This window comes from Chinchilla lanigera, unplaced genomic scaffold, assembly GCF_000276665.1.
Source record: "Chinchilla lanigera isolate Chin_1 unplaced genomic scaffold, ChiLan1.0 scaffold00105, whole genome shotgun sequence".
NCBI lineage: Eukaryota > Metazoa > Chordata > Mammalia > Rodentia > Chinchillidae > Chinchilla > Chinchilla lanigera.
Window position 1 is genome coordinate 2701901 of NW_004955506.1, and position 19729 is coordinate 2721629.

Sequence of the window (19729 nt, forward strand, 5' to 3'; positions counted from 1 at the left end):
CCACGTGATGGGGCGGACGGGGCGGGCGGGGCGTAACTCGGCTGCTGGCTGTGCGGTGGCCGCCATGCGCCGCCCCGGGCCCGTCTGCTGCGCGCTTCTGCTGCTCTTGGGGCTCTGCAGGGCGCGACCTCGGAACGTGCTGCTGATCCTGGGTAAGTGCCGCCGCCCTCCCAGGGCCACTGGTTGTTGCTACGAAAGCAGGCCATGCGCCCCTCCTCCCCCAGTTGTCAGGGCTGACCCCAGCTTGCCAGGCACTTGCGGCCCCACTGCCACTCCCACCCCACGCAGTTGCCCCAAGACTGTTCGTGTCGGCTTCTTAGAGCGTGCGGCGGGTCCCGGAGGGATCAGCCCGGCACTCAGAGCTCCCACTTTGGTCCACCCCAGATCTGACCCGACAACCCTCCCCATCCCCAGAGCAGCCAGGGCCCCCTTGTGGCCCCAGGTTGGCGTCCTGAGGGGCTTTGCAGAGCTCAAGTCCCCACAGGGGACTGGAACACGCGGCTGGGATTCTTTGGGGTCTCCCTCTGTAGCTTGACCTTCCCTTTTCAGACCCCAGAGGGCAGTGGCCCAAGTGCATTGGCCCCTACTACCCGCTCACTCCCCCAGCCCCTGCTCCCCTCAGAAACCCCAGCTTCCTGCAACACCCTGCTGTTCACAAGACTTCCTGTTTGGGTGACCAGGGCCCATGACAACCCAAACCCTGCTGGGGTCTGGCTCCCTGCCAGGCCCACTCTGATTAACTTTGCGGTCTCTGGGCAGCCTTCAGTTGATTGTAACACAAACAGCTCTCTTCCCCAGCCCCTCCCGGCCTCTTCCAGGCACTAGGGAAGAATCTGCCTCAGGACCCCCATCCTGCTGGGACTGTTATTAGGACTGAGCCTTCCAGAGCCCAGAAGGTGCTGTCCTCAGCTTAGGTGCTGTCTTATTTGGGAACAGAGTACCACAGACCAGCTGTCCTACACACAGAAATTCTTTCCTCACACTTCTAGAAGCTGAAAGTTCAAGGTCAGGTGCCAGCATGGTGAGGGCCCTCCTCCTGGCTTGCAGAGGGCCAACTCCTCTGCACCAGCAGGGGAAGGCCACAGTCCTACTAGATTGGACCCCACCCTCATGACAGATTTCATTTAATTTTCATTAAAGTCCCTATCAACAAACCAGGTGTTCTGGTGCACACCCATAATCCCAGCCACTTGGGAGGCTGAGGCTGGAGAGTTGCAAGTCTGAGGGCAACCTGGACTACGTAACAAGACCCTATCTCAAAATATAATTAAAAAGGACTGAGGATGTAGCTCAGTGGCAGAGTGCTTGGGTAGGATGTTCCAGACCTTGGATTGGGTTCAGTCTCCTGTGATGAAAATAACCACCCCCCAAAACACACACAGACCCACCTCTCATCAGTGGATACAGACATACTGGAGTTGAGTCTTCTGCCTAGGAATTTGGGGTGAACAGATTTCAGTACATAGCAGGAGCATCGTCAAGTAGTGAGACTCCTGACTGGGTTTGGACGAGGCAGCCTTCCTCTGGGGATGCAGCAGGCCCCCACCAAAGGGCATGGCCTCAGCATCCCTCTCCCAGCCTGCTTGGCTGTCATTGGCTCAGGGCCAATGGGCCCGGAGGGTGGAGGAGGTGCGCTACTCATGGAAGGCATTGCCTCTGAGGCGGGTGAGGAGGTGTTGGTTGGCCCTTAGGGTTCTCACCAGCTTCTACTGGGGCGCCCCTGATGCCCTCAACTCCAGAGCAGGGGAAGAAACCAGGAGACCTGTCCCTACACCCTGCTCCCCAGCTATGTGGCCTCAGGCACTGCACCTCATCCCTCTGGGCTTCGTTGCTTTCTGTCAGGTGAAACCTTGAACTAGACAGTCTTGAAGTTCTCCAGGCCTTGGGCAAGGGGAGTGTGTGTTAGTGAGAGGCAATGGTGGGACACATACTTGTAGATCCCCTGACTGCTCTGGGTACAGCTCTCCTGGTCACTGCCTGGGCAGTTCCTACAGGGCCCAGGATCGCCTAGCTGCTGACATGCCCACCCAGGTGGGGCATCATGCATGCTGGGTGCATGCCTGCAGGGCTCTCAGGCTTGTTGGGGTGTCACGCACCCCAGGTAGCATTCCTGCTGGAGCATCATACCCCCCAGCACACCATGCCTGCCTGTTAATCATGGTATCCTCCCTGCCTGGTCACACATCCACTCACTTGGGTATGGTGGCTGCTGACTATGCTGTATGCTGGGTGTCACACTAGCCTGCTCCCGTGCTTTACTGTCACAGCACTGGGAGTCATGCCCACTCAGGGCTCATGGCTGCCGTGTCCCTTGGTCTCCTGAGTATCACTGGCCCAAGCTTTGCAGCAGGACCCAGGTCTCTCCAGCAGGCTGTCCCTCCTGACCTCCAGCCTACCGAATCTTGTCTCCTGCCTTCCACAGCAGACGATGGAGGCTTTGAGAGTGGCGTGTACAACAATAGTGCCATTGCCACCCCCCATCTGGATGCCCTGGCACGGCGCAGCCTCATCTTCCGCAATGCCTTCACCTCCGTCAGCAGCTGCTCCCCCAGCCGTGCCAGCCTCCTCACTGGCCTGCCCCAGGTGAGAGGGTCCAGGGCAGGAGGAGTGCACAGGAGAGGGCCCGGGCTCTGCTGCAGGGTATTCTGCCTCCCCAGAGTGCTGCTCCACCCACCTCCATCCCCAGGGGCAGCCCCAGGCATGATCTCCAGTGCAGATCAGGGCCCACCTCTTCCCCATCAGCAAAGCTGGCTCCACTGCTTCTCCAGCTTCCTCTTTCTGTGCCTCAGTTTCCTCATCTGTAAAATGGAGCAGACAGTCAGATGTCACCTGTAGGGTCATCATGGGGTTGGCTGAGCATGGCTTTGTTCATAAAGCACACAGCACAGAGCCAGGGATGTAGCTTAGTGGTGCAGCACCTACCTAGCAAGCACCAGGTCCTGAGTTCAATTCCCAGTACTGAAAAAAAAAAAAAGAGTACACAGCACAGTGGGCTGTGCATGCTCCCAGGGCAATGAGAGCTGCTTTGTTAAAGTGCTTTTTTCATTACGGTGAAATACTACAGAATTGGCCATCTTAGTCATTTTAACAGATGCAGTCAGTGGTATGAAGCTTATGTTGGTGTGCATCCACCTCCAGAACCTTTTCATCTTCCCAGACTGAAACTCAGTCCTCTTTAAGCACTAATGATACAGCATTTTACCCTTTGTGGTTGGCTGTTTCACTGAGCATTGTGACCTCAAGGTTCATCCACATTGTGCTGCGACTTGGCGCAAGTTGGAATTCCCTTTTTCACGTTCCATTGCAGGAACAATCCACACTTAGGTTCTCCATCCATTTGTGGTGCACACTTGCGCTACTGCTGCCTTTGGCCATTGTGAATAGCACTGCTGGGAATGTTGGTACGCAGTCTTTCCCCTTTCTGTAAGCAAATGTGCTCTCTCCAACAGACTCCATGAAGGCTGGGTGCTGAGCAGCTGCTTCCAGGCAGTGGGCTGCAGCATTGGGAAGTGGTTCTTCTGTCTGAGTTTTAACATGCATGATGATTTCCTTTATCATATACACTAACTAGGGCATGAAAAGGAAACAGTGAAACTATGCTGTCCTTCTCACTATTCAATGGGTGATCATGGTGGAAAAGTCAGGAGGCACAGATGCACCTAGAGAAAATAAAAGACACACATCCGGCTGGGGTACACACGCAGGCTCTATCATCCATGCTTCTGTCCTGCTGTGCCAGGAGGGACCCCTGGGAGGGCGGGAAGTCCAGCCAGCCTCATGCAGCCCTCACCCACAGCACCAGAATGGCATGTATGGGCTCCACCAGGACGTGCACCATTTCAACTCCTTTGACAAGGTGCGGAGCCTGCCGCTGCTGCTCAGCCAGGCCGGCGTGCGCACAGGTAAGGAGGGGACCCTGCAGACCCCCGAGGTCCCTGGCTTTGAGTCACCCTTAACCCCTTTACGCTTATCTCCAGGACCTGGGCTGGTTGCCCCTGGTTTGGCTGAGGCTTCATGAGAGGCTACCCCCCAGCACAGTTAGGACTTAGGGGAGAAGGGGCAAGGCAAATCTGCAGGGCCTCTCCCGCCACCCCCAGGCATCATCGGGAAGAAGCACGTGGGGCCAGAGGCTGTGTACCCATTCGACTTTGCCTACACGGAGGAGAACGGCTCTGTGCTCCAGGTGGGGAGGAACATCACGAGAATTAAGCTGCTTGTCCGGAAATTCCTACAGACTCAGGACAACAGGTACAGAATGCCCCTGCCTGGTACCCTCCCAATGGCCACGCACATTTAAGTGGGGCTGGTGGGGTGGGGGAGAAGATTATGGATACCCAAGTTAGCCTAGTCAGAAAAGAGGGGAAACAGGCACTGAGGGTGACACAGAGACTTTCAGATAAAGGAGAGTAGGCAAAACTGAGAAGATTGAGCCGGGCATGGTGGGTGCACACTTGTAATTTCAGCACTCAGGAAGCTGAGGCAGGAGGATCATGATGAGTTCAAGGGCAGCCTGGGTTCCATAGTGAGTTCAAGGGCAGTGTAGACTACATAGTAAGACCTTGTCTCATCAATATGAAACAAAAAACCTGAAAGGGCGTTCCTGCCTAAAGAATAGGACATCAAGCCAGGTGTGGTAGCACACACCTGTAATCCCATTGCTCTGGGAGGCTGAGGCAGGAAGAATGTAGGTTTGAGCTCAGCCTGGGCAATTTAGTGAGAATTTATCTCAAAATTAAAAATTTTTAAAAAGGGATAGGGCTGTAGCTCAGTATGAAGGGCTGGGGTCCAATCCCCAAAACCACAAGAAGAAAAACAAACGACTTCCCAGGGTAGAATGTCAAGGCATTGGCTAAGCCAGGTGTGGGGGAGTCAGCTTGGCTGACCTTGACCTTGAGCAGAGCCCCCCACCATGTCCAGGCCCTTCTTCCTCTACGTGGCCTTTCATGACCCGCACCGCTGTGGGCACTCCCAGCCCCAGTACGGAGCCTTCTGTGAGAAGTTTGGTAATGGGGAGAGCGGCATGGGGCGCATACCGGATTGGACACCCCAGACGTACGACCCTCAGGATGTGGTGGTAGGAAGGACCCTTTCTATGTTTCCAAGACCCCCCACCCCTGCCAGCCTAAAACCAAGGACCTTGTCTTCCCCAGAGTTTGGTGGCCCTACCCCAAATGATGTGACATTAACACATTAGAGGAGACCCCCACTAACTAAACAGCTCCATGTCCCTCTGTGTGGGGTCACAGAAAGCCCTGGAGGCTCAGAGTGATGCATCCAGAGTAGCCTGCTCTGGCTAAGCCATTCACAAGAGGAAGATGGTGGCAGGCCCAGGGGAAAGGGTGGCTCCTCCTCCTACCCTGGTTCAAGGGTGGATCTCTCTTCCCTCATCCTAATCTCTCTGTTCTAAGCCTGACTTTCCACCTCCCTGCTTTTCCCAGGTGCCTTACTTTGTCCCTGACACCCCGGCAGCCCGAGCTGACCTGGCTGCTCAGTATACCACCATCGGCCGAATGGACCAGGGTGAGTTCTAGGAAGTGGCAGTGAGGGGGGTATGCCAAGGCTTCTGTCCCCACCGTAGGCCAGGTGACTCTCAGCTGGATTGAGCTGAACCTAGGTGGGTCCCACCAGCAGCAGGGTGTGAGCAAGGGTGTATTAGGTTTTTTTTTTTATCACTGGGACAAAATACCCAACACCCACAATGTAAAGGAAGATTCATACTTGATTCATAGTTTTCAATGAGTTCAGTCCATGGTCTGTGGGTTCCAAGGTTGAGGCCACATGGTGGAAAGACCTAATGTAAGACAGCTGTTCTTCCCATGGTAGCCAGGAAGCAGAGAGAAAAGGGAGGAGCGGGGACAAAGATACTTCACACTCTCAGTGAATCTGTCTTCTCACTAGGTCCCACCCCCTAATAGCACAGTCAGCTATGAATCCATCAGTGGACTAATCCATTGATGAGTATAGTGCCCCCCCCATCCAGGCACCTCTCCAAAGCCCTACCTCTGAACACAAGACGGCATATTTCAGATCTAAACCATAACAGAGGGTCAGTGTGGACAGCCCTACCCTGGATTGAGCAGAGCTGCATTCAGAGAACAAGTCCTAAGTGGACTTTGCTGCAGAATTGCTCCTGGACTGGCCAGAAATTGGATGAAGACTCCAAGTGCTCTTCCAGTAAAAGGCTCTGGATCAGATTTGGGATTTGGAGTTGTGTAGATTATACAGATGTAGAATGCAAGAGGCATGTTAAGAGGTTCATTTTTTTATGGCCACCATCATAGAGTGCCCCTAGTTTGGCCAGCCTTTGTTCTGTCATGGTTCTAGAGGCTGGAATTATGAATGGAAGACCCTTCCTTGCCTCTCTTGGCTTCTGAGATGGTGATCCTTGGAGTTTCTTGGCTTGCAGTGTATCATTGCAGCCTCTGGCTCCATCCTTACATGACTTTTTTGCTGTGTGTTGTTTCCTCTTCTGTCTGTGTCTCTTCCTCTAAGGACTCTTGTCATGGGACGTAGGGCTACCTGGACACTTCAGGATGATCTCGTCTCAAGATACTTAACTTGCCTCTGCAAAGTTCTTTTTTCCAAACTAGCCTCTTTCACAGGTCCTGGGTGGACATTGTAGGGGGCACCACTCAACCCCTTGCAGGAGATTGGTGCCTTTATTATGTCTCTATTGGTGCCAGAAATTAGGGGAGCCCTGGGAATGGGGAATAGAGGAGAGCCTATCTTCCAGCCCCTGCCCAGAATGACCCTCTGCTCTATGGGACAGGCATAACATTCCAGAAACAAAGAAACTGGCATGGGCCAGTCTCAGCTGGCTGGGTATGACCAGCACTGGAGGATGGCCAGGTCCCTGGAGGCCCATGCCACCTGCCTGAGGTTGGGGAGCTGGATGGGTTGGGCAAGAGGCTTGGGCTGGTGTTTTGAGGTCCAGAAAGTGACAGGGCCCAGCAGCTGGATAACAAAGTGGCGAGTGTGCACACATGCCCAAGTCCCTCCCTCATGTCGGTGGCTGAGCCCGCCCGTGGCCCTTCCACCCCACAGGGATTGGACTTGTGCTGCAGGAGCTGCGTGGAGCAGGTGTCCTGAATGACACGCTGGTCATCTTCACATCAGACAACGGGATCCCCTTCCCCAGTGGCAGGACCAACCTGTACTGGCCAGGGACTGCTGAGCCCTTGCTGGTATCATCCCCGGAGCATCCAAAGCGCTGGGGCCAGGTCAGCGAGGCCTACGTGACCCTCCTAGGTACGGTTCTGTTACACAGGAGGGATGGAAGGGAGCATGGTCAGAATGCCATGTGTCAGGCCTTGCTCTGCGCCCATGACCTTGAGTGGTGCTTCTGCCATGTGGGCAAGGAAGGGACAGCCTGTTCCAGGGATAAGGATTAGAGTCATCTGGGTGACTTGTTTATGCCTGAATCGCAGCCCTCAGAGTGATTAGCAGGCTCAGCACCAGATGGTGCTGGTGCTTTGTGCCTGGGGATTCCCATCTCCTGGACCACTAACCTGTCAGGCTTTCTTATAGACCCAGAGCTGGTTGTGACCGTGCTTATCCCTCAGAAGGCCTGGGGTTATCTAGAGGAGCTTGCTAGCAAGCAGACAGACCACAGCATGGGAAACTGGGAGGCTGGGGTGAGTGTGGCCCTAGTGGAAGCTCACTGTGCCCTGTCCACTGTGCCCTCCAGCTTGGGGCCCACAGCTCCCTTTGGCCCCATCCACATGCCAAGGAGCACTGTGACCACAGCACAGAGTGAGTAGGGCCTTCCCTATCTGGGACACTATCTAGTAAGACCTAACTCTGATCAGATCAGGGCCCCTGAGATGACCAGCTTTGAAGGGGTTCAGTGCAGAGCAGCACTCCCTGCTGTGAGGGCTGGCTTAGACTCAGCCCTCCCAGAGCAGGTTCCAGTGCCCCATAGGGACCCTTGCTATGACATGTTTCCTTTGCAGACCTCATGCCCACCATCTTGGATTGGTTCTCCATCCCCTACCCCAAGTATGCCATCTTTGGCTCAAAGACCATTCAGCTCACGGGCAGGTCACTCCTGCCAGCACTGGAGACAGAGCCCCCTTGGGCTACTGTCTTCGGCAGCCAGAGCCACCACGAAGTCACCATGTCCTACCCCATGCGCTCCGTGTACCACCGGAACTTCCGCCTTGTGCACAACCTCAGTTTCAGGATGCCGTTTCCCGTGGACCAGGACTTCTACGTCTCACCCACCTTTCAGGACTTGCTGAACCGCACCGTAGCAGGCCAGCCCACTGGCTGGTACAAAGACCTGCACCACTATTACTACCGGGAGCGCTGGGAGCTCTATGATGACAGCCTTGACCCCTGGGAGACCCAGAACTTGGCCACTGACCCCCGCTTTGCAGAGGTGCTGGAGATGCTGAAGACCCGCCTGGCCAAGTGGCAGTGGGAGACTCACGACCCCTGGGTGTGTGCCCCTGATGGTGTCCTGGAAGAAAAGCTCTCTCCACAGTGCCGGCCACTCCATAATGAACTGTGATGGTCCCTGGGGCACCTGCCAGGCCCTTCTATTCATCCACACTCCTATCTGAGGCAGCTCCTCAATATACAGGTGTCCTTTCTTCCTCTCCTGGAGGAAAAACCCACGTACGGACGTCAGACCCTCTTCCAGGTACTGCCACCATAGAGGACACTGCTGGCCTCATGTTGGGGATTTGAGACACTCTTAAATCTTGGGAACTGACCAATGTTTGTGAGCCCTTCACCCACAGGAGACTGGGTCCTCCTGTGTCTCATGGGCCTTTTATCTACCTGGTCTGCTGCAGCTCTTGGAGCTGCCTGGGGCCTGCCTGTCCTGCCTCCCCTCCTGAGGTACCTACCCAGCAGGATTCTCACTGATTCTTGGCAATGACGAGTTTATTCCTGTGTTCTTTCCAGTCATCTTTTCTAAGAGTGACGGAGGATGAGGTGGGACAGTGCACCTCCTGTGGCTTAGGTTCCTTGTGTGACATCAGCATCTGGCTCCATAGCTGCCCTGCCTCCACTGCCATGGGAGAAGCTTGGCTTGAAGAAACCTAGAAAGCAGGTTCTCTTCCTCTCATGGGGGGCTTCATCCCCTTTCTTCCCCCATCAACTCCATACTGGGGCCGTAGCACTGTAAAATCTTTTTATTTTAGTAAAACACAGGTTTATTTACTGAATTCATTTATGATAATATTAACTTGAATTCTGGCATAATGTCCCAATGCCGAGACACTGTCCAAATGACATTTAGTGTGCAACAGTCCTCGGAGGTGGGAGTCGGGCAGGTGGGGTGCTTACCGGGACCAGGCTGAGTTGTTCCCACACCCTGCAAGTGGGGTGAGGATGCTGGGTCCAGACAAGGGTTGGGAGGCTGCAGTTCTCAGCCCAGTGGTTCTCAGGAAGACTTTGCTGGTCATGTCCAATGGCATCTGTGCCCAGCTCTCCAGGACGTTCCTGTGTCCCCAGAGCCAGGTGTAGAAGCCACAAGGCACAGACTGCACACACTGTGCCACCACAGGGACTCTGTTCAAAAGTGACTACACCGGTGTGTTACCCAGTGGTGTCAAGGCAGCTGTTAGCCGTCAGGAACTGAGCAAAGCCCGCTAGGGTTAGTTACCCTGTACAGCTCTGTGCCTCTGTCTTGGGTAGGGGTGGCAGCTCCAGTTGGCTCAGAAGGTGCCCATTGACACTTTGAATGTGAAAGGAAGAACAGGCCCCACAATCAGACAAGCACTTATGCAGGTGTCCCAAGAGGTCTGGGGAGGCTTGGGAAGCACCCCCCCGACACCCCGCAGAGAGGTTTTCAGGGCCCCTCAGTGAGCCCACACCGGCCCTGGAAGAGGATGGCTTCTACAGAGGGCTGAGCAGGTAGAGGGACTTGACCATTTATGACCCACAGGAGGTGAGGGTGCACAGTGTGATCCCAGGGGAGGGGACAGCTGGGCTTGTGTGTTGAGCAGCCCCAGCTGTGCCCCAAGGCCCTGGCTCAAAGGAGCATTCACAGGCACGTAGAGGTCCCATAGCCCCAGGAGGGGCATGATGTCATCATCAGGGGCTTTGCTCTGTCCACACCACCTTCTTCTGCTCGTCTGCAATGGCCAGGCGAACACAGCCCATCAGCCCGTCCAGGTCACTCCAGCTGTCAGGAGCCAGGCTGCTGTACAGGCAGGGCACTTTGTCCAGCTCCCCCTCCTCCTGCCTGGTTGCCTCCAGGAGCTGCTCCTCTGAGACACTGAGCCGCTGCAGGCCCTTCCTGTGTGGCAGAGATGGTGTAGCCTCAGGGAAAGAGAGGCTGACCATGAAAGCTGCCACACCTGGCTGCCTAGGAAAGAGCCCAGGCTGGAGGTGCACCAGCATCAGCCCCAAACCCCTTGATGTGACAGTGCCCCACCTCAGGGGACCTTTCGAAGAAGCTAGAATGCAGCTCCCAATGGCATTGCACTGATGGGGAACAGGTCATCTCAACTAGAGCTGGCTCCCCAGTGTCTCAGGGGCGGTAGAACATCTGCTTGTCCCTAACCAGAAACTAAGTACTGGAGTAGTTTTCAGCATTTTGGGTCCTCACCATGGATACACTGAGTACAGGAATTGCGTGGCCTTGGTGGAGTTAGGGCAAGGGTCAGGTTCTCACCCGGGGGAGGGCAGTGGAGGGCATGTCCTGAGGTTATGGCAACAGTGCCCTCAGCACTTCCAGAGACAGGAGCAGTGTGCCATCTAGAAGAAGCTCCTTAGTGCCCTCTGGAGACACATGCTGAGCTCCACCAGAGCTCGGGTGCCTGCCTGAGCGCCGCTGCCCAGCCCTGGCAGATACCTACCTGAGTTTCTTTGCCGTCTTCTCATTGATAGAGACATGGACAATGATGGGGAAGATGTCCATCCTGTGCAGGACACAGACCCTGTCCAGCCAGACATCTAGAAGAGCGTGGGTGTTCTTTGGGGGAGAAGGAAGAGGGAGTGAGCCCAGCTCATGGTCTTCAGCCTCAGAGGGAGCGCGAGGGGTTGTGTGGGCCAGGCCAGGGCAGGACCCAGCAGAGGGGAGTTACTAGAGGAGGTGGCAAAGAGATCACCACCCTGCCTCTATGTGCTCGCTGTATGGCCTTAAGGGTTTCCACCTGCTTGAAATTTACCCCTAGAAATGAAAACCTAAAATTGCACTCCTGTGGGGTTGAGGTAGACTTTACATAGAGCATGGATTTGAGGAATCTGACAGCTCCAGCCCCATCACCCTCCACGGGGTTGGGACTTGGGGTTAGACCTGCTCCCCACACTGTGAGTAATATGAAGCTACAATTCAGAGCAAGCGTTTTTTTTTCATATACTTGAGCTGTTAAACTTGAGTGTGGTTTTCTCCATTCTGTTCATTCTTTAGCAGACACTTATTAAACATCTGATTGAGGAAACGGAGGCTTGAGGACCAAGATCACATGGATCCCAAATGGCAGAAACAAGGCTTGAACTTCCCATGTCCCTCCCACCGAGCCCCACTGGGGTGTTCTGGGCCCCGAACACTCTTTCCCAAATCCTGTCCCAGTCCTAGAGGAGCTGCTGTCCCCAGAGCAGCCAGAGGCCACCCCCTACCTTCTCCATGAGTGACTCTACAGCTTGGCGGGTCACCCAGCAGTGACCACCGTACGGCTCTCCCTCCTGGATGATGTCCCCTCTCTGGCTCCTGGTGTTATACTCCTCCTGGCTCAAGTACTCTGGAAGTAACAGTGGGCTGGTCACACCTAGCTCCACAGGGGTCCCTGAAATCACTGCTTTCATCTGGGGGCAATTTTGCCCGCAGGCACACCCGGCAGAATCTGGAGGCATTTTCAGTTCTCATAAATGGTGAGTGGGGGGAGTCCTAGCACTGAGACTGAGGATCCTGCTCCAAACAGATATGCTGGAGATCCCCTACTTTGGCTTTTTTCCTGAATAGGTTCTCTGGGTTCTGGACCTGCACTCATCCAAGCTGCTCATCTATCCAGAAGCACTGATTCTGGGGCTGCCAGCTGGCCACAGTGGCTTTGCCAGTGCCTCTGCTGGCTCCAAGTTCCAGTGGCTGAGCTCATCCCCCGACCCCTAGCTGGGCCCTTCTTCCAGCCACAGTCATTCTGCCTTCAAGGTGAGCATTTATACACCAAACCTGACTGTTTATTCTCATTTTTGAAGCAACCCGACTCCCTGGGTATCATGTGAAACCGCACATCCACTCACTGCCAGCCTAGCCTCCCCCAGGGCCACAGTGCAGCTGCTTGGGCCCCTTGTGCTGTGTTCCCTGGACTTTGCACAGCCTGAGGTTTCCTGGACTGCCTCCCCCACTTGTCTGTTCACCAATCCTGACCTATCTGCCCGATCCCAGCTTAGCCCTTGCACCTCCCAGAATCCTTCGCTCCTTTTCTGGCCATTTTGGAGCTCGAGGTGTGTCTATGTTGGCTCATCCCACCAGCCTTCCTACCCGTGCTCAGGCAGCTGTTTCTTCCCCTTCCTCTTTCCTTCCCCTCTCCTCCTCCTCTTCCTTCTTCTCTTCCTCCTTCTCCTCCTTCTTTTTCCTCTCTCTCTTGTGTGCTCTCTCTTTCTCCCCTGTACTGGGGATTGAACCTAAGGCTTTCACACCAAGCTATATCCCCAGCCCTTTATTTTATTTAATTTTTATTTTAAGTCAAGGTCTTACTAAGTTACCCAGGCTGAACTCAAACTTGTGATCCTCCTGCCTTGGCCTCCCAGAGTGCTGAGATCACAAGCGTGTGCCATCTCACCTGGCTTCAGCCACCTGCTTCTAAATAGCCAGTGGGCCCCTTGAACTTAGAATCTTGGATCTTAGGCCTCTTGGCCTTAAGTATCTTAGGCCTCTTGGATTTGCATCTTCAGCTGCTCCATGGAGCATCTGCATGTGGTAGGTGCTCAGATAAGGGACCTCCTGGACCTCACTTGCCCCATGTCCTCCTCTATGGGTATCCAGAGGGGGCCAGAGCCCTCCTCACCCCACGCCTAATCCAACACCTGCCAGCTAGGCCTGCCTGCTGAGCAGACTGCTGCACCTTCCTGCTGTGCTATACTGGTAAGGCTGTGTGCCAGCCTCACTGTGCTGGGGGAAACAATGCCCTCATTCATGTCTACCCAGATCGATCTCAGGAGGGGCCTTACTAGAAAATAGGGTCTTTGAGAAGGCCAGAGGAGGTCATATTGTGTTAGAGTGGGCTCTAGATCCAGTGGTGGCCATGTGATGGCACAGAGGAACACAAGAAGGAAAAGGCCATGACTGCCAAGGCTGGGATGGATATGTGCAGCTAGGTGAAGGGATGCCATGCCATGGGTCACTAGGAGAGACAAGGAGGCTCTGCTTGGAGCCCCAAGATAACAGGGTGCTACTGACCCCATAATGCTGGATGTCCACCCTCCTCTGTCTTTAAACCCTCCAGGCTGTGGTTGTGTGTAACAACAGCCCTAGGAAATGCAGAGTAACCTGCGAGCTGCTCCCCTGAAGACAGAGGAGGCCTCTGAAAGGTCCTTCCCACCCGCCTTGTTGGGCCACTGCACAGACACATACCATGTGCCACACACAAACATACACCAACATATGCACACAGGCACATGTACACATGCAGTCACATACTCGTGTGCCCATTCACAGCACAGAGACATGCACACAGATGCACACGTGCACACGTGTGCACATCCATGCCTCACAGGGTAGAGCGTACCTGCTGGGCACTTCTTAAAGCCTTGGAGGAGGCACAGCTTTCTGCTCAGGATCTTCCCAACCATCCTGGGCAAGAAGATCACGGGTCTGGGCTGGCTGGGCCTGTGGGGGTGCACCAGGGTGTAGGGCGCCAGGGTGAAGCAGCTCTCTGCCCAGAAGCACACGTTGGCATGGTCTGTGAAGGAGAAGGGTGTGAGCCGCCAGGCTGCAGGCTGCGACGGGGCGTGGGGCCGGATCTGCTGACGGATGAGGCCGAGCACCTAGCAATAGACACCCTGAGCTCTAACAGGACTGAGTATGCACTCCGCAACCACCGCCCACCCCGCAATTCCCTTGCACCCGTTGATTAAATGTTTGGTGGCTTTTCAGGCCCAGTCTTGCAGGCTGTAGTTTATTCCCTCATCCTTGTTTGGCTCGCAGGATAGGAGACAGGTTTTCTCTTTCCAGAGAATCTGACAGCCACCCCCACAGCCACCCCTAAGGCCCGCCCATTTCATCAGCCCCACCCACTTCATTCCCAACCCTCTTCTCAGCCCCGCCCTGATTCTGTTCTCAGTCCCGCCCACTGCTCAGTGGCATCCCCTTCAGCCCTGCCCTAGGGAGCGCCAGGATACAGGTCCCCTCTCCCTCCTTCAGAGTCATTGGGTCCTCTCGGAGTTTTTATGTCGGTCTACTGTTTTCAGCAGCCATCTTATGCACACACACACACACAGAAAACTTAAAGGGGAACATAAACTCAAAGTGATCTACATTCCTCTAAATTCTCTTCGTTCTGCGGTTTTATCTGTTTGCTGAGAACTCTGCTACTCGGACCTCTGGCATTACCTTGTGCACACACTGATCAATCAGCATCCTAGGGATCCCTTGGTTTTTATAATGTTGGACATTTGGCAGTTTTCAGGTTTTACTAGCCCAGAAAGACTGCTGTTGATCTAATTGTATGGATGATTTCTGGACTATTTTACTGGGACAGGTTACAGGAACTGGAGTGTCAGAGGTGGGGGTACAGCTCAGGGGTATAGCACTTGCCTAGTGTGTGCCAGGCCCTGGATTCCATCCCTAGCACCACAGTGAGAGGATGGGAATCAGGGCAGGGATGAGAAAAAGAAGGAAGGAAGGAAGAGAGGGAAGGAGAGGTGAGAGAAGGGAAGGTGATGAAAAGAGAATTAAGATGTATTCTGCATATGTACAACTCCCCATGAGGAATGTAATCATTATGTATTTGCAAACATGTAGTAATAAAAATTGAAAAAGAAAAAAAGAAGAGGGGCTGGGGATTTAGCTCAGCGGCAAAGTGCCTGCCTGGCAAGCGCAACGTCGTGAGTTCGGTTCCTGGTACCGGAGAAAAACCAAAAAAAAAAGAAAAAAAAAAAGAAAAAAAGAAGAGAAATTTTAGCCGGGCATGGTGGTGTATGCTTGTAATTCCAGCCCTTGGGACAATGAGGCAGTAGGATTGCAAGCTCAAGGCCACCCTAGGCTACATAATGAGACACTGTCTCCAAAACAAAGCAAAATAAACAGAAATAGGGAGTGATGGCTTAAAGGACATCAAAGATAGGTTTCTCAGTTGCTGTCCAGAAAGGCACATGGACATCAGTTATATTCTTAAAAACAAAAACTGACCTGCAGGAGAGGCCTCACCTGACCAAGCTGACCACTGGCAGTGACTCCCAAAGGCCCTCACCTACTGGGGCCTGCACCCCCTGCGCCCACTCACCAGGCCTCACCTTCCACCCTGCTGGGGTCCAGCTGGCTCTCGTCAAAGGATGACCTTGTGGGGCTGGCCTTGTTCATGCTCACAATGCGCACCAACTTCTGTGGGCCCCCAGAAGACTGCCAAAGGGGAGATGGAAGAGGACAGGAGGGCAGTTGAAGCCATCAGTAGCACCCACCCCATAGGGAAATCAGTGTGGTGGTCCCTGCACTGTCAGGCTATGCCATGGGGTAGGAGGCAGGAGAGGGTCCTTAGGAGACAGCCTCAGGTGGGGCTCTGCAAAAGCCTGAGGGTGGCACAAGGACCCTGTTCCAGAGGACAGGTCCAGCACAGGGACAGGTGGGCACTCAGCAATCTGAAGAGCACCCTGTTCCAAGAACACAGGTGCATGACCTCTAAGGAAATGAGAGGTGGGAGAAGAACAGGCCAATAGGGGGGCCTGGGACATGATATCCAGAAGCAGCAGCTTTGGAGAGCAGGACCCAACCTGAAGGCTGGGTGAGGGGTGCAGACCTCAGCGAGGTTGGCAGGGGCCCATGCGGGGATGGATGTTCACACTTTCCACATGGGACCCTGGTGAGCTGTCTTCCAGCCCACTCCAGGGTCTAGGATCCTCCCCTCGGAGCCTCACCTTGCGGGTGACTGTGCACTGCTGAGTCATGTCCTGGATGAGGGCAATGAGGCGCTGCTGAGCCCTGTGTGGACAGGAGGGGCTCTGACCCACTGCTAGACCTGCCTGGGTTAGGAGCACTGGGCAAGGGAAATGGCCCCTGGCAGGGGGGCTCCATCCTGGTAACCCAACCCTTTCACTTGGGCTTGAAAAAGACACCAAAGCCTCAGTCCACTCCTTAGATGCTAGTTGAATTATTCGGAAGAGGCCCCAGGGAACTCTGATGAGCCACCAGGGCTGACGGCCTGCTTGGGAGCCTTGATACTTGCAGTATGGGGGAGGCCGAACAGCAGGCATTGGCCACGCGGATTGCAGCCTCTCCTGAGCCTGCTGAATCGGATCCTCAGGGAACTCCTGTTTTAATCTGGTCATAGAGAGGTGCAGGGCTGGAGTGCGTGGCCTCTGTGCATTTGGACCTTTGAGGTTCCCATCAGTTGCCTAGGATGATACTTCAGTGCAGGTCCCAGGGATCTGAGCACTAGGCTTGGTTTACCCAGGACAGAGGAATTATCCTAGACATGGAGTTTTTAGTCCTGGGCAAATCAAGAGGCTTGGTCTCTCCACTCCAGGGGACACTTGGAAATGCATGGAGATGCTTTTGGCTATCACAGCTGGGAGTGGGATGCTTCTGGCATCTACTAGGTGTGAAGGTCAGGGACACTGCCAACATCCTGCAGTGCCCGGTACAACACAAGATGCCAGTGGCACTGAGAAGCCTCCATCTAGAATGCTCTAGAATGACCTGAGGTTGGTGCTCTTGGGAGAGCACCTGTCACAAGCACCCGGTCAACAGCAGTGGTTATGGTGGGATTCCCCTCTGTGGGGTGTCCACCCCTCCTACACTTTGTTCCTGGGCAGGAGGCTCTGCTGCAGGGAGAGAAGCCCACTGCAGCCCCATGGAGCGAGGCCTGGCAGATGTTATTCCCTGGGCCTCCTTGAGGACACACAGAGTTCAGGAGAGCTGCTCACTGTGAGTAGTTGGGGATGGCACCGTGCTCTGCAGTCTTCATGGTGTATGGGTTGACACGGTGTGCGTGCCAGCAGCTGCGGCTCTGGAACATGGTGTCGGTGACATGCAGGACATCATTGCAGTATACCTGCAGCTCCCCCTCAGCTTTCCCTTGCAGGGCCAGGTTGACCCGGATGTAGAATGAGTCCCCTGAAGTTGCCACTTTGGCCTCCAGGTCCTGGACCAGCTTCTTATAACCTGATAAGAAAACAAGAAGGACTAATGAGCACAGATCCCTGAGCCCAATAGGGAAGGTTCGAGAAGGTGAATGTGGGAGGGAAACGAGGCCCCCCAAAGCCTCAGAAGCTCTCTGTGGTGCTGGAGTTAGCAGCTGGGGGGCTTCCAGCTGCTTTCGGGTCCCCAGGGATGGGCACAGCCTGGTCGGGCTGCTCCTGGTTGTGGTGGGCTGGGTGTGGCACAGTGGGGGCCGAGATCAACTGGACGACAGGCACTTGTACCCTCAGTGTTGACCTTCACAGACAGGCAGCAGAAGCCGGTCACCCTTTGGAGGAGCCTGACTGCCTGCTCCAGCGTGGTATTCTCCAGGGCAGCCTTGAACGAGGGTGCTGATGCCTCATGGTCCACCTGAGGGCAAAGAGTGAGGGCAAAGGTCTTGGTGACCAGGACTCTATGGTCACAGCATGTCCGGATGCTGGCAGAGTACCGGGGCAGGGGAAGGTGACTCTACTATAAAACCTTCTGGCTGTCCCTGGCCACCATGTACCCCGGCCAAGCACAGAAGCATGTCAGGGCCCTAGCCGAAGGCCATGTGCCAGGACAGCCACAGAGCCTCTGCAAGCCACATGGATGCTCACCATCACAATCTGGGTGCCTGGGCGCAAGGCCATCTCATCTGCTGCTGATCCCGGGGTGACCCGGTGAATGAAGATACCCGTGAGGTTTCCGCCGATGACGCTAATCTGCTCCAGCAGTGCGTCCCCCTGGAACGCCAGCACTGTGACCTGACTCAGGATCTTGCGCGCTGGCCTCCGCCGCACGGGGATGCTGCTACAGGGATGTATGACAGCTCGGCACTGCCCAGGCAGGTGTTGGTTAAAGCCATTCCCATTGCCCCCGCTGTCCTAGACTCTGAAATTCTCCCTACCATGACCCATCTTGGAAAGGCTGTCACCTCCCCATGGTGAGAGGACACGGTCATACTCTGCTCTGTCACCTGCAGACTCCAGCAGGAGGAGGGTTCCCAGCATTACTCACCTTTCTGGGATGTTGAGGCTTCTGGAAGAACACTGCAGGCTGCCCTCAGACTCAGGGAGGTCTGGAAGGGAACCAGGAGCAGAGTGGCCAGGCCTTGTGGTCACTCCACTGCTACCTCCACTAACTTCACACAACTTCAGCCCTCCTCCCTGGCCTCCAACACCCTTTGCCTGGCCATCTCCTTTGCTTAGACTGAATGTTCTCTTCCTCTTCCCTTCCCTCTGTGCATAGCACCTTGGATTCATAGCACCTTTCCTAAGATAAGAATAGTGAGAAGTGCATGTGTCATTTTGTGATATTTGAATGAGTTGCCTTCAAAGATAGGAAGGTTTAACCTAGAATCTGGATTTCATTTAAAAATGAAATCTGGCATGATGTGGGCCTGTACCCCTGCATGGGCCTGTATTTCTGCATGTCAGCAATCACTGGCACTGGGCACTAGCATGTTAATCACAGTGTGTGACCCAGAGCAGGGAGCAGCCCCCATAGGGGCCCATGGCTGTGCTTCTCATCCATGAACTGCTTGTGAGAGCCAGGTGGCCTGGGCCCAGCTCATAGGCAAAAATCCATTCAAAGCCAAGTAAGCCAGGCATGGAGGTGCACACCTGAGATCTCAGCATTCTAGGAGGCTGGACAGTAGGACTGCAAGTTCCAGCCCAGCCTGGGAAGTTTATGGAGATCCTGTCTCAAAATTAAAAAATAAAAAAGGGCTGGGGATATAGCTTAGTGTAAAGGCCTTGGGTTCAAATCCCAGTACCAGAAAAAAAATAAATTATATACTCTGGATATATTCGAGGTCATTTCCCACTATCAGAATGTGAAACCAAGGCATTATGCAGAATCCCAACAGTAGAAAAATAAAAAGGAATAAGCCCTCTTTATTCATGATTTCATATCCAGGCTAAATTTTATTTTTTGAGATAGAGTCTTGCTTTGTAGTGCAGGCTGGCCTTGAACTCACTATGTAGTCTAGGTTGGCCTCAAACTCTTAGTGGTCCACCTGCCTCATCCTCCCAAGTGCTGGGATTACAGCTGTGTGCTGCACCAACTCACCTAGCTTAGGCTAAATTTGCCTTGAGTGGGCACTCTTAATCTGTCACTGTTACAAGTAAAAATGTGCATAGGTCTGCAAGAGCTGAGGTTTCTGGTCACTTGACTGCCTCCCTGCAGCCTAAGTAAGGGGTACAGAACAATGTTGGGTGCCCATGCCCCTTGTGGCCAAGAAGTGGATTCCAGGTGGGAGTTAAGTTGGAGCCATGTGTGTAGCGGTAGAAAAGGTGAAGATGCTACACCCAGGGGCTCCTGGACTGGAGAAGGGACCAGTTTCAATCACAAGTTCAAGGAAATAAATCCCAGGAGATCTGTGAGGCTCAGGGGCCAACATCCAAGAGGAGGTGAGCTCCTGGGGGGTTGGATGTCAGCCTGGGCCATGTGTATCTG

The 19729-nt window shown here is 54.4% G+C and overlaps 2 protein-coding genes across 17 annotated transcripts in view; one reads left to right on the top strand and one right to left on the bottom strand.

Annotated features, from left to right (window-relative positions):
• Sgsh (N-sulfoglucosamine sulfohydrolase) lies at positions 1-11531 on the top strand. 7 transcript variants are annotated; one of them, XR_264338.2, is made up of 9 exons: positions 3-152; positions 2423-2583; positions 3740-3902; positions 4098-4248; positions 4918-5074; positions 5439-5520; positions 7045-7248; positions 7953-8644; positions 11366-11531. XR_264338.2 is itself a non-coding variant. In XM_005407325.2 (8 exons), the coding sequence occupies exons 1-8, from the start codon at positions 8-10 to the stop codon at positions 8510-8512; spliced, it is 1623 nt and encodes a 540-aa protein (XP_005407382.1). In that variant the 5' UTR covers positions 3-7; the 3' UTR covers positions 8513-9173. The 7 variants fall into 7 exon arrangements, 5 of the variants coding, with proteins under 5 accessions (XP_013361446.1, XP_013361447.1, XP_005407382.1 ...); XR_264337.2 differs by lacking the exon at positions 11366-11531 and adding an exon at positions 8911-9173; XM_005407325.2 differs by lacking the exon at positions 11366-11531 and having other exon boundaries at positions 7953-9173.
• Positions 9161-19729, bottom strand: part of Card14 (caspase recruitment domain family, member 14) — a 33495-nt gene continuing 22926 nt past the window's right edge. For 8 of the 10 annotated variants that reach the window (XM_013505984.1, XM_013505985.1, XM_013505987.1 and 5 more), the window contains 10 exons: positions 18290-18350; positions 17890-18082; positions 17533-17659; positions 17035-17272; positions 16027-16090; positions 15409-15514; positions 13683-13856; positions 11575-11696; positions 10812-10927; positions 9161-10249 (listed from right to left, as the gene is read on the bottom strand). In XM_013505984.1, the coding sequence (XP_013361438.1) occupies positions 10045-10249; positions 10812-10927; positions 11575-11696; positions 13683-13856; positions 15409-15514; positions 16027-16090; positions 17035-17272; positions 17533-17659; positions 17890-18082; positions 18290-18350 (1406 nt within the window). In that variant the 3' untranslated portion in view covers positions 9161-10044. Of the gene's footprint in view, positions 10250-10811; positions 10928-11574; positions 11697-13682; positions 13857-15398; positions 15515-16026; positions 16091-17034; positions 17273-17532; positions 17660-17889; positions 18083-18289; positions 18351-19729 lie in introns of those variants that run through there. The other 2 variants (XM_013505981.1, XM_013505988.1) reach the window with 2 other exon arrangements.

Excerpts from the sequence above, each read along its gene's own strand:
- Sgsh (XM_005407325.2), top strand. The coding sequence starts at position 8 with ATGGGGCGGACGGGGCGGGCGGGGCGTAACTCGGCTGCTGGCTGTGCG. Across the intron at positions 153-2,422 it reads GAACGTGCTGCTGATCCTGG|CAGACGATGGAGGCTTTGAG; the intron begins GTAAGTGCCGCC and ends TGCCTTCCACAG. Across the intron at positions 7,249-7,952 it reads GGCCTACGTGACCCTCCTAG|ACCTCATGCCCACCATCTTG; the intron begins GTACGGTTCTGT and ends TTTCCTTTGCAG.